Source organism: Hemiscyllium ocellatum, chromosome 29, assembly GCF_020745735.1.
Source record: "Hemiscyllium ocellatum isolate sHemOce1 chromosome 29, sHemOce1.pat.X.cur, whole genome shotgun sequence".
Classification (NCBI taxonomy): domain Eukaryota; kingdom Metazoa; phylum Chordata; class Chondrichthyes; order Orectolobiformes; family Hemiscylliidae; genus Hemiscyllium; species Hemiscyllium ocellatum.
The window spans coordinates 56,153,998-56,179,474 of NC_083429.1; the positions used below are offsets into that span (position 1 = coordinate 56,153,998).

The 25,477-nt window shown below is 47.5% G+C and overlaps 2 protein-coding genes across 3 annotated transcripts in view; one reads left to right on the plus strand and one right to left on the minus strand.

Annotated features, from left to right (window-relative positions):
• Positions 1 to 9,759, plus strand: part of LOC132829609 (T-cell surface glycoprotein CD3 delta chain-like) — a 72,236-nt gene extending 62,477 nt beyond the window's left edge. Inside the window, exons 4-6 of the mRNA XM_060846891.1 lie at positions 5,055 to 5,192; positions 8,724 to 8,776; positions 9,590 to 9,759. Coding sequence (XP_060702874.1) covers positions 5,055 to 5,192; positions 8,724 to 8,776; positions 9,590 to 9,649 — 251 coding nt within the window. The 3' untranslated portion in view covers positions 9,650 to 9,759. The remainder of the gene's footprint in view (positions 1 to 5,054; positions 5,193 to 8,723; positions 8,777 to 9,589) is intronic.
• Positions 9,760 to 15,673: 5,914 nt separating this feature from the next.
• On the minus strand, positions 15,674 to 25,256 carry LOC132829530 (T-cell surface glycoprotein CD3 epsilon chain-like). Of its 2 annotated transcripts, XM_060846753.1 has the most exons (6): positions 25,021 to 25,256; positions 21,443 to 21,463; positions 21,119 to 21,316; positions 20,560 to 20,688; positions 19,680 to 19,768; positions 18,683 to 18,813 (listed from the first exon to the last, which is right to left on the minus strand). In XM_060846753.1, exons 1-6 carry the CDS (start codon positions 25,070 to 25,072, stop codon positions 18,766 to 18,768), a joined length of 537 nt encoding a protein of 178 aa, XP_060702736.1. In that variant the 5' UTR covers positions 25,073 to 25,256; the 3' UTR covers positions 18,683 to 18,765. The 2 variants fall into 2 exon arrangements, with proteins under 2 accessions (XP_060702735.1, XP_060702736.1); XM_060846752.1 differs by lacking the exon at positions 19,680 to 19,768 and having other exon boundaries at positions 15,674 to 18,813.
• Between the last annotated feature and the right edge of the window lie 221 nt (positions 25,257 to 25,477).

Genomic DNA, 25,477 nt, shown 5'->3' on the forward strand with positions numbered 1-25,477 from the left:
CCCTCCCCTCCCTGGACCTCTCCACCTCCATTAATGACGACCGACTTGACACTGACATTTTTTACAAACCCACTGACTCCCACAGCTACCTGGATTACACCTCTTCCCACCCTACCTCCTGCAAAAATGCCATCCCGTTTTCCCAATTCTTTCATCTCTGCCGTATCTGCTCCCAGGAGGACCAGTTCCACCATAGAACACACCAGATGGCCTCCTTTTTTAGAGACTGCAATGTCCCTTCCCAAGTGGTTAAAGATGCCCTCAAACCCATCTCGTCCACATCCCGCACCTCCGCCCTCAGACCCCACCCCTCCAACCGTAACAAGGACAGAACGCCCCTGGTGCTCACCTTCCACCCTCCAACCTTCGCATAAACCAAATCATCCGCCAACATTTCCGCCACCTCCAAACAGACCCCACCACCAGGGATATATTTCCCTCCTCACCCCTTTCCACCTTCTGCAAAGACCATTCCCTCCGTGACTACCTGGTCAGGTCCACGCTCCCCAACAACCCACCCTCCCATCCTGGCACCTTCCCATGCCACCACAGGAACTGTAAAACCTGTGCCCACACCTCCTCCCTCACCTCCATCCAAGGCCCTAAAGGAGCCTTCCACATCCATCAAAGTTTTACCTGCACATCCACTAATATCATTTATTGTATCCGTTGCTCCCGATGCGGTCTCCTCTACATTGGGGAGACTGGGCGCCTCCTAGCAGAGCGCTTTAGGGAACATTTCCGGGACACCCGCACCAATCAACCACACCACCCCGTGGCCCAACATTTCAACTCCCCCTCCCACTCTGCCGATGACATGGAGGTCCTGGGCCTCCTTCACCGCTGCTCCCTCACCACCAGACGCCTGGAGGAAGAACGCCTCATCTTCCACCTCGGAACACTTCAACCCCAGGGCATCAATGTGGACTTCAACAGTTTCCTCATTTCCCCTTCCCCACCTCACCCTAGTTCCAAACTTCCAGCTCAGCACTGTCCCCATGACTTGTCCTACCTGCCTAGCTCCTTTTCCACCTATTCACTCCACCCTCCTCCCTGACCTATCACCTTCATCCACTCCCCCACTCACCCATTGTACTCTATACTACTCTCTCCCCACCCCCACCCTCCTCTAGCTTATCTCTCCACCCTTCAGGCTCTCTGCCTTTATTCCTGATGAAGGGCTTTTGCCCGAAACGTCGATTTTATACTGTTCCTTGGATGCTGCCTGAACTGCTGTGCTCTTCCAGCACCACTGATCCAGAATCTGGTTTCCAACATCTGCAGTCATTGTTTTTACCTCATGGATAGGTGCTTAAGCTAGGATAAATGTTCGGCACAACATCGTGGGCGGAAGGACTTGTTCTGTGCTGTATTGTTCTATTTCTATGCGCGTGTGTGAGTGTGGCTGCACTTGTGTGTGTGGCTACATGTGTGTGTGGCTGAGTATGTGCGTGTGTATGTGAGTGTGTGGGGGGCTGCGTGTATGCATGAGTGTGTGTGAGTGTGTGTGTCTGTCTGTCCATGCGTGTATGTGTGCGTGTGTGAATGTGCGTGTGCGTGTGCATGTGTGTGTGTGGCTGTGTGTGTGCATGTGTATGTGTGTGTGAATGTGTGTGCGTGGCTGTGCACGTGGCTGTGTGTGTGTGTGGCTGTGTGTGTGGCTGTGTGCGTGAGTATGTGTGTGGCTGTGTGCGTGTGTGTGTGTGCGTGTGTGTGTGGCTGTGTGGGTGGCTGTGTGGTTGTGCGTGTGTGTGTGTACATGTGTGTGGCTGTGTGCGTGTGTGTGTGCGTGCGTGTGTGTGTGTGGCTGTGTGTGTGTGTGGCTGTGTGTGTGTAGCTGTGTGTGTGTAGCTGCGCCTGTGTGTGTGGCTGAGCGTGTGTGTGTGTGGCTCTGTGTGTGTGGCTGTGTGTGTGTAGCTGCGTCTGTGTGTGTGTGGCTGAGCGTGTGTGTGTGTGGCTGTGTGTGTGGCTGTGTGCGTGGCTGCGTGCGTATGTGTGCGGCTGTGTGCGTGTGGCTGCGTGTGTGTGTGTGTGTGTGTGTGGCTGCGTGTGTGTGTGGCTGCGCACGCATGTGTGTATGTGTGTGTGGGGGCTGCGTGTGTGTGTGAGTGTATGTGCGTGTGTGTCTGTGCGTGCGTGTATGTGTGCGTATGCATGTGTGCATGTGTGTGTGTGAGCGTGTGCGTGGATGTGTATGTGTGTGACTGTGTGTGTGTAGCTGTGTGTGTGGTTGCATGTGTGTGGCTGTGGATGTGTGTGTGGCTGCGTGTGTGTGTGTGTGTGGCTGCGCATGTGTGTGTGTGTGTGTGCACGCGTGTGTGTGTGCACGCGCATGTCTGTGGCTGCGGCGCGCATGTGTGGGGGGGCTGCATGTGTTTGTGTGTGTGTGTGTGTGTGTGCGTGTGTGTGTGAGAGAGAAAGTGTGTGTGCATGTGCAAGAGAGAAAGTGTGTGTGCATGTGTGCATGTATGTGTGCATGTGATGTGTGCGTGTGCATATATGTGAGTGTGTTTGTGCAAGTGTGTGGCTGTGTGCGTGCGTATGTGTGTGGCTGTGTGCGTGTGTGTGTGTGCATGTGTGTGTCGCTACATTTATGTGTTTGTGGCTGTGTGTGTGGCTGCGTGTGTGTGTGGCTATGTGTGTGTGGGGCTGCGTGTGTGTGGCTGTGTGCGTGTGGCTGCGTGTGTGTGTGGCTGTGTGTGTGTGGCTGCGTGTGTGTGGCTGTGTGTGTGTGGCTGCATGTGTGTGTGGCTGCACGCGTGTGTGTGTACGTGTGTGGGGGGGCTGCATGTGTGCGTGAGTGTGTGTGAGTGTGCATGTGTGTGTGCATGTGTGCGTGAGTGTGTGTGAGTGTGTGTGTCGCTACATTTATGTGCTTGTGGCTGTGTGTGTGTGGCTGCGTGTGTGTGTGGCTATGTGTGTGTGGGGCTGCGTGTGTGTGGCTGTGTGCGTGTGGCTGCGTGTGTGTGTGGCTGTGTGTGTGTGGCTGCGTGTGTGTGGCTGTGTGTGTGTGGCTGCATGTGTGCGTAGCTGCGTGCGTGCATGTGTATGTGTGTGTGGGGGTCTGTGTGTGTGTGTGAGTGTGTGTGTGGCTGTGTATGCATGTGTGTGTGTGAGTGTGTGCGTGGCTGCGTGTGTGTGTGTGGCTGCGTGTGCGTGTGTGGTTGCGTGTGTGTATGTGTGTGTGTGGCTGTGTGTGCAGCTGCATGTGTGCGCGGCTGCGTGTGTGTGGCTGCATGTGTGTATGTGGCTGTGTGTACGTGTGCGTGTGCACGTGTATGCATGCGTGGGTGTACGTGCGTGTGTGTGTGTGTGCATGCGGGTGTGCGTGCGTGGGTGTGCATGCGTGTGTGTGCATGTGTGTGTGTTGCTGTGTGCGTGTGGCTGTGTGCAGGTGTGTGTGGCTTTGTGTGCGTGGCTGCGTGTGTGTGTGGCTGCATGTGCGTATGTGGCTGTATGTACGTGTGCATGTGCGCATGTGTGCATGCGTGTGCATGCGTGCGTGGGTGTGCATCTCTGTGTGTGCGTGTGTGCATGTGCATGTGTGTGAGTGTGTGCGTGTGTGCATGTGTGTGTGTGTGCATGCGTGCGCGTGTGTGTGTGTGTGTGCATGCGTGCGTGTGTGTGCATGTGTGTGTGGCTGTGTGCATGTGGCTGTGTGCATGTATGTGTGGCTGCGTGTGTGTGTGGCTGTGTGTGTACAGCTGCGTGTGTGTGTGTATACGGCTGCGTGTGCGGCTGCGTGTGCGCGTGTGTGCGTGTGTCTGCCTGCGTGCGTGGGTGTGCATGCGTGTGCATGTGTGTGTGCATGTGTGCATATGGAAGTATGCGAGTGTATGTGTGCGTGTGTGTGCGTGAGTGCGTGTGTGGGTGCACGTTTGTGTGCACGTGCGTGTGCGTGTGTGTGCACGTGCATGTGCGCGTGGCTGTGTGTGTGTGTGTGAATGTGTATGTGTGTGTGGCTGCATGCGTGTGTGTGTGTGTGTATGGCTGCGTGTGTGTGTGGCTGTGCGTGTATGTGTGTGTCTGCACGCGCGCATGTGTATGTGTGTGTGTGGGGCTGTGTGTATGTGTGTGCGAGAAAGTGTCTGTGTATGTGCATGCGTGTGAGAGAGAAAGTGTGTGCGAGAGAGAGAGAAAGTGTGTGTTTGTGCGTGTGTGTGAGTATGTGTGTGCGTTTGTGTGTGCGTACGTGTGTGTGTGCATGTGTGTGAGAGAGAAAGTGTGTGTGTATGTGAATGTGTGTGTGCGCGTCTGTGGGCGTTTGTGTGCGTGTGTGTGCGTGTGGGTGTGGGCGCATGCGTGTGGGCGTGTCTATATGTGTGTGTGCGTGTGTGTGTGCGTGCATGCATGTGTGTGCGCGCACATGTGTGTGTTTGGTGTGATTTTCTTTATTGGTCAGAGTATTGAGTACAGGAGGTGGGAGGTCATGTTGCAGCTGTGCAGGACATTGGTTAAGCCACTGTTGGAATATTGTGTGCAATTCTGGTCTCCTTCCTATCGGAAAGATGTTGTGAAACTTGAAAATGTTCCGAAAAGATTTACAAGGATGTTGCCAGGGTTGGAGGATTTGAGCTACAGGGAGAGGCTGAACAGGCTGGGACTGTTTTCCCTGGAGCGTCGGAGGCTGAGGGGTGACCTTATAGAGGTTTACAAAATTACGAGGGGCATGGATAGGGTAAATAGACAAAGTCTTTTACCCTGGGGTGGGGGAGTCCAGAACTAGAGGACATAGGTTTAGGGTGAGAGGGGAAAGATGTAAAAGAGACCTAAGGGACAACTTTTTCACACAGAGGGTGGTGTGTGTATGGAATGAGCTGCCAGAGGAAGTGGTGGAGGCTGGTACAATTGCAACATTTAAGAGGCATTTGGATGGGTATATGAATAGGAAGGGTTTGGAGGGATATGGGCCGGGTGCTGGCAGGTGTGGGACGAGATTGGGTTGGGATATCTGGTCAGTATGGACGGGTTGGACCGAAGGGTCTGTTTCCATGCTGTACATCTCTATGACTCTATAATTCATTTCTTTGGTCCATTTCTCCCCCTGTCCACAGCCTCAGCCTGTCTGAATTGTGTACCCAAGGATTTCGGGGGAATAGCTGGGGTTGTCATTGCAAGTCTCACCTTCACCATCTTGATCGCCGTTGCTGTTTATTCTGTATCAGCACAGGACAAAACGTGGAGTCACCAAGGTGAGTGGGCTTGATGTGGAGTCAACAATCTGATGACAGCATGGCAGCCTTTCCCTCAGTGACGCAATGAGTCCCTGGGGTCAGGAGCTGAAGAGGGAGTCACTGGGGCTGGGAGAGGTGGGTCATGGGGGCTTCAATTGTTCTCAGGTCAAGAGTAAGGTCAGTCCTCAAGGAAACCCTGCTCTCTCCTTTCAACTATGGTCTAGACACTCATGTACTCTCTGTCAAAGCATGGAGGAACATCTTAACCAGGAGATAATGCAGAGGAACTGTGGATTGTACACCACTTGGTGATTTGTGTTCCTTCCATGATGTTCCAGGCTGCAGTTGATCACAGACTGATCAAAACACTAATAAATCCAATCAGACATTCAGGAGAAATGACTTCATCCAGGGAGTGGTGATAACTGTCAAATATGTTCCCACAAAAATAAAAACTAAGATTCTGAAGGGGGAGGGTGAGCAGCCAGAAATCGTGGTACATTTTGGCACCAATGATACAGCCAGGAAAGGGATTGAGGGTCTGAAAAGTAACCACAGAGAGTTAGGTTGGAAGCTGAAGAGCAGGACGAGTAGAGTAGTGATCTCAGGTTTGCTACCGGTGCCACGAGACAGTGAGGGGAGGAACAGTCAGCGAATGCAGCTTAACACGTGGCTGCGAGGCTGGTGCAGGAGGGAGGGCTTCAGATACCTAGACCATTGGGGTACCTTCTGGGGAAGGTGGGACCTGTACATGAAGGACGGGTTACACCTAAACTGGAAGGGCACAAATGTCCTGGGTGGGAGATTTGCTCGTGTGGTTCGGGAGGGTTTGGCGGGGAGGGGGGGCAGGAACCAGAACTCCACATCTGAGAGGGAGTTGTTGTAGATGGTGCAGCGACAGGATGTAGTGAATCTATCAGGAAGGTTTTTCATGTGATGAAATAAAGGGATCGGTTAAAGTGTATCTGCTTTAACGCAAGGAGTGACGAACTTTGAGCATGGATCAGTACTTGGGGCTACGATGTTGTGGCCATAACGGAGACATGGGTTTCACAGGGGCAGGGATGGTTGCTTGATGTTCCAGGGTTTAGAACATTTCAAAAGATCAAGGAGGGGGGCAGAGAGGAGGGGGTGTAGCATCGCTAATCAGTGAGTGCATCACAGCTACAGAAATGAAGGTTGTTGAGGAAGGTTTATCTACTGAGTCAGTCTGGGTGGAGTTAGGAACAGCAAGGGAACAGCCACCATTGGGAGTTTTCTATAAACCCCCTGATAGCAGTAGAGAGATTGAAGAACTCATAGGCAGGCAGATTTTGGAAAAATGCAGATGTATCAGGGTTGTTGTTAAGGGTGACTTCAACTTTCCCAATATCGACTGGAACCTCCTTAGTGCAGATGGTTTGGATGGAGCCGTTTTTGTCAGATGTGTTCAGGAGAGTTTCCTTACTCAGTATGTAGACAGACCGATGAGGGGATACGCCACTTTGGATTTGGTGTTCAGCAATGAGCCAGGACAGGTATCAGATAGAACATAGAACATAGAACAATACAGCGCAGAACAGGCCCTTCGGTCTTCAATGATGCGCCGACCTGTGAGCTATTCTCAGCTCATCCCCCTATACTATCCCATCATCATCCATGTGCTTATCCAAGGATTGTTTAAATCTCCCTAATGTGGCTGAGTTGACTACATTAGTAGGTAGTGTATTCCACGCCTTCCCACTCTCTGAGGAAAGAACCTGCCTCTGATATCTGTCTTAAATCTATCACCCCTCAATTTGTAGTTATGCTCCCTCGTACAAGCTGATGTCATCATCCCATGAAAAAGACTTTCACTGTCGACCCTATCTAATCCTCTGATCATCTTGTATGTCTCGATCAAATCCCCTCTTAGCCTTCTTCTTGCCAATGAGAACAGGTTTAAGTCTCTCAGCCTTTCGTCATGAGACCTTCCCTCCAGACCAGGCAACGTCCTGGTAAATCTCCTCTGCACCTTTTCCAATGCTTCCACATCCTTCACAAAATATGGGGACCAGAACTGTACACAATATTCCAAGTGTGGCCGCACCAGTGTTTTGTATAGGTGCAGTATGATACTGCGGCTCCGGAACTCAATCCCTCCATGAATGAAACCGAACATACCGTATGCCTTATTAACAGCACCATCCACCTGGGTGGCAACTTTCAGGGATCTATGTACATGGATTCCTAGAACGCTCTGCACATCCACACTACCAAGAATCTTTTCATTGACCCAGTACTCTGCCTTCCTATTATTCTTCCCAAAGTGCATCACCTCACATTTAGCTGCATTCCCCTAGTTTTGAACTCCCCAACTCTAGGGAAAAGACATTGCTATTACTTTATCAATACCCCTCATAATTTTATAAACCTCTATACGATCACCTCTCAACCTCTGATGCTCAACAGTTAAAAAAAGTCCCAGCGTATCCAGCCTCTCCTTATAACTCAAAGCCCCCCAACCACCCATCCCAGCAACATTCTTGGAAATCTTGTCTGCACCCTCTCCAATTTAATAATATCCTTCCTATAATAGGGATACCAAAACTGTACATAGTACTGAACAAGAGGCCACACCAATGTCCTGTATAACCCCAAGGTAATGACCCGACTCATACTCAATGGTCTGAGTGATGAAGGCGAACATGGTAAACGCTTTCTTCACCACCGAGTATAGAAGGACGTGTGCAGCTACCACACCCATGACCATTCGGGTTGGCTGTTGCGTCTTGAAATTTTTATTGGTCCTTGACTCTATCACAGATTGTTCCTTTAGCTCTTCTTTGCCCTTTGCAGTTCTACTCATTTAAGATCTCTCACTTTCCGAGTTATCTTCAGCTCTGATGAGGGTCTCTGATCTGAAACCATGGTTTTCTCCAGAGTTGCTGCTGAGTAATTCTAGCATTTCTAGTTTCTGTTTTCGATTTCCCCGTATCTGCAGCTTTTAGTTTTTATAAGGAGACATTAAGTCAGATGACCCAAATCTTGGTTCTCAGTGAGATAGGCTTTAAAGGAGTGCCTGAATGCAGGGGGTTGGGGAGTGAGGGGAGAGGGAGAAGGAGGGAGGGGGAGAGAGGAGAGGAAATGGGAGGGGAGAGGGGGGCAGGAAGGAGGAGGGGAGAGGGAGAGGGAAGACAGAGGAGAGGGAGTGGGAGGAGAGAAGGGGGGAGGGAGAGAACTCCAGGCCCTGCAGCCCAGTCAGCTGAAGATCTGGCCGTCAATGGATATCTCAAGGGGGCTTTGGAGCTACAGGGGATTACAGAGGTCAGGAGGAGGAGGGATTTGAAAAACTGTGGAGCATTTATAAACCTGATAAAAATGGAGGTGATGTTAACCAGGAGGTGGTGTGGGTGAAAAAGTACACAGGACTGAATCTATGGGTATTGCAGAGTTTTGGATGACCACAAGTTTACAGAGGGTGCTTGTAAGGTGAAGAATAACTGAATTACTTTTATATTCTCTCTGTACATTTGTAAAGTCTAAGATCCCATAAGCTTTCTCATATTTCATGAATGTTTTCTTCGGCAGCCTCTGACAGACACCCACTGATGCGTAATGATGTTAATGAGGCAGTGTATTCGGTAAGTGGCAATCATCTCAAACCCACCAAGACAAAATTCCAATTCAAAGTTTATCTTTCCCAAAGACATGAGGGAGCCTGAACCCATGAGTAGTGCCTCTCAGAATGGCTGACTCTGAGCTGGGGTGGTCTGGGATGAGAGTTCAGTGAGAGGGAGGAATCAGCTTACTGATCGTTTCCCCACTCTGACCAGTTCCCAGGTCCTTTCCCTGATCTGTTTCACAATAATCACTCCAGAACTCTATTATGAAGTTAAACTGTTAAACTGACTGAGAGTGAGAGTCCTATCGCTCTTGCACTCCCTCAGTGTTGACCAATAGTGAGACAATGCAAGTCAAGAGGCTGGAAGTGAGATTCACTGACTCAGGTGATATTTTGGAAACAATGGCATTTAGGGGAAAAAAAGGATGGAATTTCATCTAAAGGCCAGTCAGAGAGATTGTGCCAAATTGTTAAGGCCTTGCTTGAAGCTTCTGTTCAAACTCAGACTTAATTGTTCACAGTTCAATCTCCCCGAATGCCCATCTGGTCCTGATTTGGCCTTAAATGCCTTTAGGAACATTTCTCCATCTGTAAGTGACAGACTCAGCTCTTCATTGGGGTAGTGGTGGTCCATTCCTGTTGTCATGACAACAAGAGCCTAGTTTCTCTCAGAAGGGTCCTAGGTAAACTTTTGGAATAAAAGCCAAATGGATTAAAGAAATGGGAAGGGATTACACAATTAGCTATCATTTTGCTGCATTAAAGTGAATAAATTAATTGAACTTCTAATTATTGATGCTGTGATTAATGATTTGTGGGGTTTTTTTTGCAGCATCTTAACAATGATAGCCGAGCCATGTACAGTGAGCTGGGGAGAAGGGCCAGGCACTGAAGGAATCCACACCCTGCAGCATAAAGGCTTTATCCACTTAGCAACTAAATCATGGAGCTTCAACAACCAACCTGTGCTTTAGACCTTTAAAATAAATAGTTTGTTGAGTATTTGTCTGTGAAATCCATTTTTAATTTTTCTAATCCCCTTTCATTTTGCATTCATATTGGCGTACACGCTGCCAGATTGCTGAGCTAGCCCCTGGGAGGGTCAGGCCATGTGAGGAATGTGTTTGAGTCTGTTCTCGACACTGGGAAACCTCGGGCCTATGACAGAGTACAGAGTAATGGGAGTGTGAGGCATGGCCATTAGTTAATGCCAGAAACTGGCCTTTGTTCTCATCATTAAATAGGTTTGTATGAAAGACTCTGTTTGATTATTGGGTTTATTGATGTTTACTTGTCTGTTAGCAGTTAGTAAATTTGAAATTAAAAAGTTTCAAAATGCAAATATTTAACCTCTGTTCACTGAACCCTTGCACCCATAACCACCTCAGGATATCCCAAAGTGTGTCACAGCCAATGAGATCCTTCCAAAGGCTTTCACTGTCGTAATGAGAAAAACAATATAAGCCTAGGAGAAGCGTGTCTGGTTAATGTCTTTTAGAGAAGGAAATCTGTGATATTCACCTGGCCTGGGCCGACAGGTAGCTCCAGAGCCAGAGCAATGTGGCTGACTCATCACTGCCTCAGAAACAGCTGAGCAAGACAACTTGATTGTCCCAATCACTACAAAGGCTCAAAGACATGAAACCTGTTGGATCACGTGGGCACCTGAAAAGACAACGGCAGAAACAGCCCTGTCGACCATGCAAAGTCCTCCTCACTAACAGCTGAGGGCTAGTGTCAAAATTGGGAGAGCTGTCTCACAGACTAGTCAAGCAACAGCCTGACACAGTCACTCTCACAGAATCATACCTTACAGACAATGTCCCAGACACCACCATCACTGTCCCTGGCTGTGTCCTGTCCCACCAGCAGGACAGACCCAGCAGAGGTGGCAGCACAGTGGGATACATTTGGGAGGAAGTGACCCTGGGAGTCCTCAACATTGACTCTGGAACCCATGAAATCTCATGGAGTCATGGTATCAACCACAGACAGGGAATCTCCCGCTGATTACCATGTTCCATTCTCCCCGTCCTTGGCTGATGAACCAGTGCTCCTCTACATTGAGCACCAACTGGATAAAACCCCCTCAGGGGTTAATATTTATGTTCTATTGGCTCCACCCATTCTCCAGATGACATACACAGTCCCTTGGTGGACACAGGAAGTTCTAACTAAGCTTTCAGAGGGAGCAGATGGATTTATCATCGCTCCATCAGGTCCCACTGATTTTGCCTTTCCAAAGGTCACTGTTCATATCGCGACTCTGCAATAATTCTCTCGTTATCTCAGGATAAGTGTTGTCACCTCTGTCACTAATCACTGCATAGGGGCCAAGGCAAAGCAAAAGGAAATGATCGCAAACAGCGAACTGCAGATACTGGAGATCTGACACAAAACCAGAAAGGGCTGGCAAAGCTCAGCATCTGTGGAGTTGCAGGGAAACTGGACTTGAAATATTAACTCTGGCTTCTATCCACAAATACTGCAAGACCTACTGAGCTTCTCCAGCAATTTCTGCTCAAGTAGCCCTCACCCAGTCCCACCTTCTGTAAGAGATGACAAATATCACATCATACCAGGATTGGTATCTGGGAAAATGACATGGGCTGGGGTCAGAGTGGGTTCATTGTCCAACAGACAGTATAGGTGGGGGTCAACTTGACCTCACGACCCTCACTCTGTCTGACCCTCACTGCCTCAGTGACCCTCATTCTCTGACCCAGAGCTCCTGTCTGTGGGCCTTGTGAGAGGAATCCAAGGCCATGACTGCAGCACATTAGCAGCAGCAGCAGCAGCTGAGACTGGTGCTGGGCCTGTAACATTGAGCGATGTGACTGATAACTCTGTGGGACAAGTCACAAAGCTCAGAGAACAAGCATCTTACTGTAAACATCACAGCAACAAACCGCAACACAGTCCGCACCCTGCTCTCTGCAAACACTCTGCAGCCTACACACTGCAAATGCACACAGCAGCGTCGAGAGCAATGCAGGATTAACCTATTGCTGCCAGGCCATCCATTTCAACACAAGAAACCGCACCCTGTATCTAACCCCGTGCTGTTCCTGTCCCTGGGATGGGGGTGGGGGGGCATGTAGGAGGGAGCTTTACTCTGTATCTAACCCCGTGCTGTCCCTGTCCCTGGGAGTGTTTGATGTGGGGACAGTGTCGAGGGAGCTTTACTCTCTTTCTAACTCCATGCTGTCCCTGGGATGGGGGGGACAGTGTAGAGGGAGCTTTACCCTGTATCTAACCCCGTGCTGTCCCTGGGATGGGGGTACAGTGTAGAGGGAGCTTTACCCTGTATCTAACCCCGTGCTGTCCCTGTCCCTGGGATGGGGGGGGGGGGGGGGGAAGAGTGTAGAGGGAGCTTTACTCTGTATCTAACCCCATGCTGTCCCTGCCCTTGGAGTGTGTGATGTGGGGACAGTGTAGAGGGAGCTTTACTCTGTATCTAACACCATGCTGTCCCTGTCCTGGGAGTGTTTGATGGGGACATCGCAGAGGGAGCTTTACTCTGTATCTAACCCCATGCTGTCCCTGTCCTGGGAGTGTTTGATGGGGGACAGTGTAGAGGGAGCTTTACTCTGTATCTAACCCGTGCTGTCCCTGGGATGGGGGGACAGTGTAGAGGGAGCTTTACCCTGTATCTAACCCCGTGCTGTCCCTGTCCCTGGGATGGTGGGGTCAGTGTAGAGGGAGCTTTACTCTGTATCTAACCCCGTGCTGTCCCTGACCCCGGGACTGTTTGATGTGGGTAAAAAGTGAAGTCTGCAGATGCTGGAGATCAGAGCTGAAAATGTGTTGCTGGTTAAAGTGCAGCAGGTCAGGCAGCATCCAAGGAACAGGAAATTCGACGTTTCGGGCCAGAGCCCTTCATCAGGAAGCTTTACTCTGTATCTAACCCCGTGCTGTCCCTGTCCTGGGAGTGTTTGATGTGGGGACAGTGTAGAGGGAGCTTTACTCTGTATCTAACCCCGTGCTGTCCCTGTCCTGGGAGTTTCTGCTGTGGGGACAGTGTAGATGGAGCTTTCATCTGCATCTAATCCTATGCTGTCCCTGTCCTGGGAGTGTTTGATGGGGACAGTGTAGAGGGAGCTTTACTCTGTATGTAACCCCATGCTGTCCCTGTCCTGGGAGTGTCTGTTGTGGAGACAATGTAGAGGGAGCTTTACTCTGCATTTGATATGAGTTGCCTCTCAGCGAGAGAGAGAACAACAGGCCAAGGAATGGGTAACTGTCAGCCTGGGGAAATCAGAGCTGCCACTCAATTATCGGTGGTTGTTCTCTGCGACTCTACCTCCACTTATTATCTGCTCCCTCCCAAACCACCTCCTGCCCCTCCCTGACCCACCACCCCTTCTGTATAAAACTATCCTTTTTCCAAGCTACCATCCGTTCTGAGGAAAGTCACTGAACCCGAAACGTTAACTCTTGATTTCTCTCCACAGCTGCTGCCAGACCTGCTGAGTTTTTCTAGCTATTTCTGATTCTGTTTAAAGTAGTGCTCATCGGGTCAGCAATAATTGAGCTTGTTGGGCTGAGTTGTTAAACAGTGAGAAACATAGAGAAATAATCAATGACATGACGGTAATTCTCCCCGGGCACTCTGATTGGGTCCGTGATGATTGTGGTGTGAGCAGTGGATGGAACATCATGTGGATGTAGGTCTCAGCGGTTTAGGTATTGGCTGTATCTCACAAACATTCACCACTCAGGGGGAGCATGGTGCCTCTCAGTGGTTAGCACTGCTGCCTCACAGTGCCAGGGATCTGGGTTCGATTCCTGCATTGGGTGGCTGTCTGTGTGGAGTTTGCACATTCTCCCCGTGTCTGAGTGGGTTTCCTCCGGGTGCTCCGGTTTCTTCCCACAGTCCAAAGATGTGCAGGTCAGGTGAATTGGCCGTGCTAAATTGCCTGTAGTGATTGGTGCATTAGTCAAGGGTAAATATAAGCTACAGGAATAGATCTGAGTGGGTTACTCTTTGGAGGATCAGTGTGCACTTGTTGGTCTGAAGGGCCTGTTTCCATATTATAGGGAATCTAATCTAATCTAAGCTAAGTATCCTGATTAATCTCTGGTCCATGCTCAGACCCACAGGCTAGTCGTCTGTGGGTTCAGCATCCCTGATGTAACATGAACACAATATCTTGGCAGAATGTTTTCAATATCAGGGCTTGTTTGCCCTTGAAAACAACTAGCTGCAATCTGCCAGGTTACTCTGTCTCTGTCTCTGGCCAAAATGAATAAATCTTCTCAGGCACGTCTTCAATTCTGTCTCACCATCGCTGGGTAATAGTCTTTTGCAAATTCTTGTAGTTGTTCATCTTCAACAGTTGCTGACTGTAACACAGGTTCTGGCCAAAATGTAACAGGTCAGCCTTGAGAAAGCTCTTAATTTTCTAACCTGGAGATCACCAAAGCAGATCAACAAGATTATCTTGGTCTTTGTGTGGGGTGTGTAAACCTGGACAGTGGGTCAGACAGATTCAATCTGGGAGGTGGCTTGCATTCCACTTCGATAACAAATCTTTGCAGATCATTGACTAATTTCATTGCATCATGTAGTTTATTCTGTCAGTGCGTGTTCTATTTTTGTTATTTATTCCAGGATAAGGGATCACTGTCTTACTGCCTGTCCCTAATTACCCAGAGGGCAGTTAAAAGTCAACCACATCTTTATGGGTTTGTGGCCAGACCAGCAGATGTACTTACCTAAAGGACGATACTGAACCAGATGGGTTTTTATGACAATTGACAACGGTTACACAGTTGTCACTCAGCTAGCTTATTATCCCAATGTTTTATTGAAAATAAATGTCACTGCCTGGTCTGATGGGAGAATGAAGAGCAGAGGTTCAGAGAAGCGCTTGTTGCAGGTCATGTGAATTATTTGAACACGTGTGAAAGATGATGCAGTGAGTGAACGCTCAGTAAGCTGCAGTTTGTGACACCAGCTGGGAAAGGGCTCAGAGGAGACAGGACCTTGAGAAGCTCACACCCACCTGGATATGATGGCAGCCTCTTTCTGTTTTTGTAATGGTTGACTGCACGCAGTGATGTGTAGCAATCTCTCAGGGTGTCACTCAGTGATTGGGATTGCTCCCAATCTGGGGGGACTGTTAATATCGCACTGTGGTTTATATAAGTCTTACTACCAATCCTTGTTCCTGGTCTAAGCACCTATTTGATTTACAATGATAGAGGAATAATGACAAATGAATTTTAACAAGTTTAGTATATTACATTAGTTATATTAGTATAAATTATATTAGTATATTACATTAGTTTAGTATATTACATTAGTTTAGTATATTACATTAGGAACAACTTTCATGAACTGGTTACACATTGATGTTGAGACTTTTGGGAGATACCTCTGGCCCCTCTGAGATCCAGAGTGATTTCCCCAATTTCCCAACCCAGGATTTATGACAAAATCAAACTGAGTGCAGCTTAATGCAGTCGCCAGCACTAACCCTAATACAACATCCTCCCCAGCAACTGGAAACCAGAAATGGCATAAATGCAATTTTCAGGACGTGAGTATCTCTGGCTAGGCATTTATTGGCATTCCTAATTACCCTGGAGAGGCTGGTGATGAGCTAACTTCTCAAACCTCCTGAAGGAATTATTAGATAAGATGGCCAGACCCCAGTGAAATGTCCCCAATGTATTCTGGTCTCAGATGGGACAGCCCAAAAAATCAATCTCTCAGCATGGAGGGAGCAAGTGGTTCCTCTTCTTTATTCATCTCTCTCTGAGTTAGTTACAAAATGTTTAGTTAAAAGATGGATCCCTTAACTTGAGGATACCTCTCCTCAGACCCAATTAATTTATATTTTAATAGAAATAAATCTAACCAGGATTTCTTGTGTTTGTGAAAAATTAATTTTTAATTAGCAAATGCAATGTATAATAATGCAACACACAAATTAAACATGAGAAATGTGTCCAAAAAAGATAAAACCTAAAGTTGTACAGATCAGTCTCAAGATTGTTCATAAAGAGTAAATGGTGGAACATTGATAGCTGATCAGTTGATTTGGATTTTTCTGGCTTGCAGGTCAGTCAAACTTCTTTCGTCTGGTTTTCTTTCAACTGGCTTCTATCACTCAGAGTGAGGGAGTAATACCCTCCATGCAGCTACAGATGGGTAATCCAGCCCATGAGTACATGAGCACCTCAGATCACTGACACACAAAGACCTGTCCTTGTACACACATGAAAGGGGACAACATGAACCTGATTCTTACCCAGAACGCTCTCTTTTCTCCCACCATGCTCTCAATCTGAGACAGTCACCAAAGATTACATTTCTATTTGACATATAATTTTCTCTATGAAGATTCTTTGGCTTTTTCAAGTGTGACATTCCAGAGTGTGTCTCAAGAAAACCCTAGTTCACATCTGCAGGTCATATTTTACTTGTATTTATTTTTGTTAAAAACACACATTGTAATTAGAAGTTCAATGGTGTCTTAGAGGTGATCTAGGATCATGATCCATGCTGATGAATAACGTCACTGGGCAAGTAATCCTGAGACCCAGGTGAATGTTCTTGGGACAGGGTTCCAATCCCATTGCAGCAGATAGAGGAAATCAACTTCAGTTAATAAAACCTGAAATTAAACACTTGCCTAATTGTGACCACAGAACTATCATCAATGATTGTCAAAGCCCTGCTTATTTGGGGAAGGAAATCTACCTCCTTACATGTTCTGGCCTAGATGTGAGTCAGATCCCCAGCAATGTGGTTAACTCTGAAACACCCTCTGAAATGGTCTAGCAAGCTGCTTAGTCATATCAAATCCCCAAGAAGCCTGAAATAGGATGAAAACTGGCTGAACCACCTGACATCAACTCAGCCCCGGGTTATGATGATAGCAGACCAGCCGAGGTGGCCGTGCAAAGTCTTTCTTTACTGAAATTTCATGCTAAAAGTGAAACAGCTGCTTTTCAGATTAGGCATTCAACACCCTGACATACTCACAGAATCATACCTTCCAGACAATGCCCCAGACCCCACTATCACCATTCCTGGATATACTCTGTCCCACCAACAGGACAGCCCCAGCAGACAATGGTACAGTCAGGATGGAGTTGCCCTGAGAGTCCTTAACATTCACTCTGGGCGACATAAAGTCTTGTGGTTTCAGATCAAACATGGGCAAGGAATCTCCTGCTGATTACCACGTACCGTCCTCGCTCAGCTGATGAATCGGTATCCTCCATGTGGAACACTTAGAGGAAGCACTGAGGATGGCAAGGGGACAAAGTGTACTCTGGGTGGGGGGCTTCAATGCCCACCACCAAGAGGGTCAACAGCAGTACTCCTGTTTGAGCTGGTCGAGTCCGAGAGGACATTGCTGCTAGACTGGGTCTGCGGCAGGTGGTGAGGGAAGCAACAAGAGGGAAAAACATTCTTGACCTCATCCTCACCAATCTGCTGACTGCAGATGTATCTGTCCATAACAGTATAGATAAGAATGGCCACTGTACAGTCCTTGTGTAGACAAAGCCCCACCTTCACATTGAGAATACCCTCCATCATGTTGTGTGGCACTATCACCGTGCTGAATGGGACAGACTTTGAACAGATCTAGCAATTCAAGACTGTGTCCCCTCCCCCTGACTCAGGGCTTGTCACCTGATGGGAGGCTTTGAATTGTCAATGACTGGGGCACTCGTTAGTGTCTCCAGCATCTGAACTAATCCCCAGCCACACTGATCCTGTTGAACCCATGGCCAGTGATGACGGTTATAATGCCAACAGCATAAACAACGAGTGATAGATCAGATCTAAGCTCCACAGTCCTACCACATCCAGTTGTGAATGGTGGTGGATGGTTAAACAATTCACTGGAGGAGGAGGCTCCACGAATATCCCCCTCCTCAATGATGAAAGATGGGACATGCTGATTGGTGGCCACAAGTGGACAAGAAGTGAATAGACTTCCCATTGTTCAGAGGCACCTGACACCTTCTCACTCCATCAACAAGAATAACAACGCTGCTGATTGGTCATTCCTTCAGCGAATTGTTGGGACATTGTTAACTAAAGGACACAGCTGATAGGCTAGGCAACTGAACATCGGAAAATCACTTTTAAACAAACACAGCCTGAGAAATAGAGAAAGGTTAAACAATGAGAAATTGCTGGAAAAACTCAGCAGGTCTGGCGGCATCTGTGCAGAAAGAAACAGAGTTAACATTTCGAGTCCTGCCAGGCTGGCTGAGTTTCTTTAGCAATTCTGGTCATTGTTCCAAATTTCCAACATCTGCAGTTCTTTAGTTTATTAAAACAGAGATAGGTGTTTGGTGTTTCTGTGAACCAGGTGTGACTTGGGCACACACTGCTGGTTGAAGGTCTGGGTCTAACAGGGAAGATTCTGATTGTGCACCTTCATGTTTCTCCCAGTGAGCTGGGACATTGAGTAAAACTTGAACACTCACAGGAAGCTCAGATTCCTTGACAGTGTTGGCTACTTTTTTTAAGAAAACAAATGGAGTTTTGGCATTTAAAGGACAAAAATCAAAGGCATTTTTAACTTAAACCTGTGCAATCACTGGTTAGAGACCAGCTGGGAGACTCTATCCTGGGAACCACACGTGGATCAGGGATATTTATAAAGATGGTTTCAGGGTGAGGAGGGCCATCAAGGAATGTGTAGACACTGGAGAAGCTGCGATTGTTCTCCCTGGAGAAGAGAGAAGTAAGAGGAAATTTAATTGAGAAATCTAGTAGCATGCGAGTCTCTCACCAATGTCTCTCATTCTTACTGCAAATGTACCAGCATCAGTGATGCCTCCCATGGTCGGATGATTTACTACAGCCCTGGTGAAGTACATAGCACTCACTTCAGGAGGGAGAATCAAGGTGTTTAGGACAGACGTATGTTTATATTGTTGGGTTACTTGTGGGAAGGACAGTGAGAGAAATCCAGGAGATCAACGAGACCTTGGAGATCAAGGAGGTGTAGGAGATCCATTTCTCACTCTGATTTATCGCTGCAACTTGTCGTAAACATCTCGCTGTCCACTTTTGATTGGCTGAAAAACAAAAATGTCAGAAGAGGAAAGGGAATCAGTTTTATAAATAACACTGAATGTAAACCATGACAGAGAGTGAGACAGTGAGAGGATGGGTGTGGGGTGCTCTGAAGAGGTGGTCGATGTAGGAAGCATAATGGAAAAGCTGTGGGCTCGCATCTTTGTTACAGACAGTGAGGACTGCAGATGCTGGAGATCAGAGTCAAGATCAGAGTGGTGCTGGAAAAGCACAGCAGGTCAGGCAGCATCCAAGGAGCAGGGAAATCGATGTTTTGGGCAAAAGCCCTTCATCAGGAATAAAGGCAGGGAGCCTCTGGGGTAGAGACATAAATGGGAGGGGGGTGGGGCTGGGGAGAAGGTAGCAAAGAGTACAATAGGTGAATGGGGGTGGGGATGGAGGTGATAGGTCAGAGAGGAGGGTGAAGTGGATAGGTGGGAAGGGAGATTGGCAGGTGGGGTAAGGTCATGGGGACAGTGCTGAGCTGGAAGGTTGGTAAGGCAGGACAAGGGAAAATGAGGAAACTGTTGAAGTCCACATTGATGCCCTGGGGTTGAAGTGTTCAGAGGCAGAAGATGAAGCGTTCTTTCTCCAGGTGTTGGATGATGAGGGAGCGGTGGTGGAGGAGGCCTAGGACCGGCATGTCCTCGGCAGAGTGGGAGGGGGAGTTGAAATGTTGGGCCACGGGGCGATGTGGTTGATTGGTGCGGGTGTCCCGGAGATGTTCCCTAAAGCGCTCTGCAAGGAGGCGCCCAGTCTCCCCAATGAAAAAGGAGACCCCATCGGGAGCAACGGAAATCAGGGGATGGTTCAGGATTAGCGACTTCTATAATGATAGGAACTAGGGAGCATGGTTCACAGTCTTTACCGCGTAATGGGATTGTTCATGGGAAGTTGGCGCGTTGGTGCTTCGACCTCCCGGAGTCTCCATGGGCTCAAACTGCGGGTGGCGGAATTCTGTAAACAGAACAGAAGCAATTCAGAAAACAGAGCATGGACACATCAGCAGGCAGCTGTGTAGCAAACCCATGCTCATGGTTAGCTTAACAACCATTCACCACAGAGATACAACCCACTGTCAATCACACAGGGGCAGACCCTCACCCACCTACCATCTATCATGGCCATCAATCTCCTACACTGTCTCCCCCCATCAATCACTCTCAGGGATAGGGACAGGGACAGTACAGGGTTAGATGCAGAGTAAAGCTCTCGGTACACTGTCCACATCAATCACTCCCAGGGCAGGGACAGCATGGAGTTAGATACAGAGTGAAGCTCTCTCTACATCATCCCCATCAAACCTCCCCAGGCACAGACACTATGATGCCATGAGGATCTTTTGCAGTTTTGGGACAGGTTGAATTCTATTGGTGGTTGGTTCCTGTCTGAGATGGGGCAGGCGTTATGGGGCGGGCGTTATGGGGCAGGGGGTTATAGGGCAGGGGGTTATGGGGCAGGGGTTATGGGGCAGGGGGTGAGAGGGCAGGGGGTTATGGGGCAGGGGTTATGGGGCGGGGGTTATGGGACGGGGGTTATGGGACGGGGGTTATGGGACGGGGGTTATGGGGCGGGGGTTATGGGGCGGGTTTCTCTGATTGGATGAGCTGACAACTGCTCTTGCAGGTCCCTCCTCAGCTTTGCTGAATGATTCTTTCTGTTTTGAACTCTGCTGGCACAGAATCCAGCTTCGTTCAGAATAGCACAACCAGCAGCTGGATTGACAGCAAATTTTTTTAAAATCCCACCTTTCGAGTGTCCTCCTCGCTTCTTGGCAAAACAATAAACGCCCGTGACCACCAAGAGGGTAAACAACAGATCTCCACAAATGATTCCAATCACTGTGCCCATGCCGAGGTCAATACAGTCTCCACAAACTGGGGGAAGGAGAGAGAGAGAGAGACAGTTTCATCACAAGGCTGTTTACACTTCACCAGAATAGACTTCACCTGTTGGATACGCTGGAATTAACACAGAAACCAGCCATTTAGCCAAACTGTCCAGGTTCCTCACAGTGTTCCCTCTCTCACTGAGGTACCATTTCCTTCCTGCCTCTTTTTAAATAACACTTGCACTCAGCAGAGACCAGAACCAGATAGATTGTAGCAATGTCTGCATTACCCTGAGATACATGATCTGAGAACTCTGAACATTTCATTCAGGGACTGATGAGGATCAGGAACGTTAATAGAGTTCAAATTTGATTAGACCTGAAATTTTGTTTCCCCAACAAGACAGTTGCTAACACTTTCAATCCCCTCGCCCACTCCCTCCAAATCATTCTTCTGAATATTTTTGTGCAGTTACCTCTCACATTGACATAAAAGTAATGTTTTTTGTTGTTAGCTTCACAACGGAAAAGGCCTTTTGAAATGCCATTGTTGGCTGATAAAGTGTGAGTTTTATTCTTTCCCAATTCATTTCCATTGGTCCCTTTGTACCAGACAACAGGTTCATCGAATGGGCAGGTTAAATTCACTGAGTTCTCATTCACTGCCACGAAATCTGAGGAGAAGTAGAGTCTCAATCAGAAATGTTGTAGAAATCTGTAACATTAGCCTGTTGTTAAAAGCATGTTCAGAATTTGTTTACGTTTAGAAATCAGGATGGAAAGTTGTGAAGTTTTCTCACCATTTTTTCCTTCTGAGATCCCTGTAAGAGACAGAAACAAACTCAGTTGCATTCTTATATTCCAGTCACACTTACATAGTCGTTCTTTAATAGCTATTCCTTCAGTGTCATTTCTGTTCTTGTTACTGTCCATTTTGAATGAAAGTTGCTGTGGGGATTCTCCCCTGGTTTGGGTGACAGGGGATCTGCTCGGGTGTATGTACCCCAGGGTGTTGTACAGATTGGGGGGGTGGGGGGGGGGAGGGGTGTCTGGTTAGATGGTTGGCTGGATACTAAGACATGAGTTCCATTCCTTCACTGGCTGAGATTAGCACAAAAGACGTTACCTGCACTGTGTCCATCATCAAACCAACACAACAAGCTCCAGAGCAGCTCCAGAAAGAGCAGCAAAACCTTAAACAATTCAATAAAATGAAAATGCCATAAAGTGACTTGTTCTGTTCATTTGTCAGTTTTATTTCTAATCCTGTTTTGCTTTTCAGCTATCTTCTGAAAAATTCCAATAATATCAGGAAATATTTCTTAGCTTAAAATTAAAATAGTGTAGAAATGAATAACAACATTTATTGATGACACCTGCAGGGATGGATGAGGTTAAGAGCAGAGGAATTCGGCTGAATGGCTGTTGCTGGACATTCCATACTTCAACAGAAATCCTCCATTAGTAAAATCTCAACGCTAAAAACACTAAACCTGAAAGTGAAATGACAAGTTAAATTAAACATTTCTCAGAAAATGTAAATCAATTTTGTTTATTTATGACTAAGAAATGAAGAAAGAATGTGAAAAATAATACTGTGGAGAGCATTAGAAAATCCAAAGTGTTTTATAAGTAAACTCCGAGCAAGAGAATTATCAGGGAAAGAGCAGAGCCCATTACGGATCAAGGTGACAATCTGTGTGTGGAGCCAGCAGTCAGTGCTCAGGTTTTAAACAAATAGTTTTTGTCTGAAAACACTATCAAAAAGGATGATAAAGGTATAGAAATCAGAGAGAGGGACTGTGAAAGACTTGGATAAATTAGCACTGGGAGGGAGGAGCTTTAGCAGTTTTAGCTGGCTTGAAAGTGGATAAAGGCCCCAGTCCAGAGGAGGTGCATCCAAAAATGCTGTGGGAGGCAAGAAAGGGGATTTCAGGGGCTCTGACATTAATTTTCAAATCCTCTTTGGCCTCAGGAGAGATTCCAGAGAACTGGAGGGCATCTAATGTAGTGCCATCGTTCAAGAGGCTGGGAGGGATAAATCAGGCCGGTGAGTCTACAATATATGGGAGGGGGACAACTGGAGGAAGTCTGATGAACAAAATTAATCTCCACTTGGAGAGGTAAGGATTAGTCAAGGCTAGTCAACATGACTGTCAGGAGTGGTTATGTCTCATAAATTTGAATTTTTCTGGATGAGGATGGTGCAGTCGATGTCATTAACGTTAACTTTAGTAAAACTTTTGATAAGGTGTCACATGGCAGACATTTAAGAAGCTAAGAGCCCATGGGATCGAGGACAATTTGACATGTTGGATCCAAAATTGCCTTAGCAGCAGTAAGTAGAGGTTGATGGTGGTCAGGTGTTTTTGTGACTGGAAGTCTACATCCAGTGATATACCTGCGGTTTGTTGTGTACATTAATAATCTAGAAACTAATGTTAGAAAGTATGATCAATAAATTTACAGATAAAATGAAATTTGGTGCTGTGGCAAATAGTGAGGAGGAACGCCTTGGATTATCGGGTGATACGGGTGGGCTGGTCAGATACATTCAACAGCAGCAATTGGAATTTAATGCTGAAAAGTGATGCATTGTGGGTGAACTAACAAGGCAAGGGGAACATGTGGAATAGTAGGACCCAAGGACATAGAGAGGATCAGATTTACCTTAGTGTACAGACTCATAGATCTTGAGAGCAGCGTGACAGGTCAATAAACTGGTTAAGAATGTCTTTATCAAACCAGTATCTGGAAATGTATAAAACATTAGTGAGGCCACAGTTGTAGTACTGTATGCAGTTCTGTTTGCAACACTTTAGGAAGGATGGGATTTTTCTAAAGAATGTACAGAGGAGGTTCACCAGGATGTTACCTGGTCTGAAACAATTTAATATGAAGAGAAACTGGATAGTCTGGGGTTGTTTTCCTCAGAACAGAGATGGTTGGAAGTGTCCAAAGTTCTGACGGTGCAGATAAAACAGAAACATTTCCTCTGAGTAAAGTGGTCAGTAACAAGGCAGGCACAATTTTAAGTTGAGGAGCAGGAGGTTTAAAGAGGATTTGAGGATAGATATTTTTCACACAGAGGGTGGTGGAATTTTGGAACTCATTGCCTAATAGGAAGGTAGAGGCAGAAGCCTTTGTGACATTTGAGAATTGTTTAGATGAACACTTGAAATATCACAAGGCTGTGGGCAAAGTGCTGGGAAATGGAATGAGAATAGATCATTGCCGGATGATTAGCACAAGCATGATTGACTCTTTCACAGGAAGGGCTCTTTCACAGCTGCCAAATATTAATAACTCGATCAGTTAAATATCTAATAGTCAGGGAAGTTCTGCCAGCGTTGACTCCAAGTAGTTGTCAGTCCGTTCCCAAACAGTTAGTCATAATGTGGCAAATCGGCATTGCAAAAACAGGGTGGCCCCACAAAGACAGGCTGAAACTGTTTAATCCATTAACCCATTAACCCAGTAATCCATTAACCCATTAACCCAGTAATCCATTAACCCATTAACACTGTGTTGGTGCCAGTTTTTTAATGAAAGCTGTCTAACACTGGACCTAATTTGAATTTTGGATGTGGAGTTTCGAATTAGCTTTGTCCATTTTTGATGTTGGTTGAAGGTTAAATAATTGGCAAAGCCAGGGACACACACTCCTGCTTTTCATTAAAATACTGTCATTGAATCTTTCACATCACTGAGGGATGTCAGGCCCTCAATTTAACATTTCATCCAAAAGAAACACTCTCTCAGCACTGACCCTCCGACAGTGCGGCACTCCCTCAGCACTGACCCTCCGACAGTGCGGCGCTCCCTCCCTCAGCACTGACCCTCCGACAGTGCGGCGCTCCCTCCCTCAGCACTGACCCTCCGACAGTGCGGCAGTCCCTCAGTGCTGTCCCTCTGACAGTGCGGCACTCCCTCAGTACTGATCCTCCAATAGTGCAGCACTCCCTCAGCACTGACCCTCCGACAGTGCGGCGCTCCCTCCCTCAGCACTGACCCTCCAACAGTGTGGCAGTCCCTCAGTGCTGTCCCTCCGACAGTGCGGCACTCCCTCAGCAGTGACCCTCTGACATTGCGGCACTCCCTCAGCACTGACCCTCTGACATTGCGGCACTCCCTCAGCACTGACCCTCTGACAGTGCGGCACTCCCTCAGCACTGACCCTCTGACAGTGCAGCACTCCCTCAGTACTACAATGAGCTGTCAAATCTGGGATTATGGGATCAAGTGCTGTTGCAGAGTCAGTCGTGTGGCTAAATGGTGGGACTGTTTTGAAGACGATGTGGAAGATCAATAAAAACTAACGTAAAGTTCCATAACCATCTTTTCATCAAAGTTTGTACTGACCATGAACTAAACTCACCAAACAGCAGAATGACCACAGCCAATACAGTTATGGAGCATTGTCCCTGCATCTTCACAGTCAAGTAGGCAACAGGACAGACTTGTTTAAAAATGGCAAGGTTGCTGCTGCAAGTTTCTTTGAGAAACGTCCAGATAGAGGAAACGAAGCATGAGGTGAGGTGTTGGTGACAGCAGGAGATTAACTGAAGCCTCAGTGTGAATCAATCTGCAACTCTCTCTCAGTGGGGTTTATGATGTGCTTGCAGGTTTGATAGCTGCTGTTGATGGAGCTCTGAGTATTGAACCGGAAATAAAGCAGCAGCAGCAGGGCTGAGTGCAGACCGCAGACTTATCACTAACATCTTACCTCAGAGACAGAAACCTGCAATAGACATCCTCCACAAAATACAATTTCCATGATAACTCATTCAACATGTTCCAGTCAACACAAACATTCTGAAATGTCAGATACACAG

What these genes read in the sequence shown, in the direction of transcription:
- LOC132829530 (XM_060846752.1), bottom strand. Translation starts at nt 25,072, where the DNA reads ATGCAGGGACAATGCTCCATAACTGTATTGGCTGTGGTCATTCTGCTG. An exon ending in GATCTCAGAAGGAAAAAATG is followed by an intron (nt 21,317 to 21,442) that starts GTGAGAAAACTT and finishes ACTTCTCCTCAG; the next exon opens with ATTTCGTGGCAGTGAATGAG. An exon ending in CTTTTATGTCAATGTGAGAG is followed by an intron (nt 20,689 to 21,118) that starts GTAACTGCACAA and finishes TCCTTCCCCCAG; the next exon opens with TTTGTGGAGACTGTATTGAC.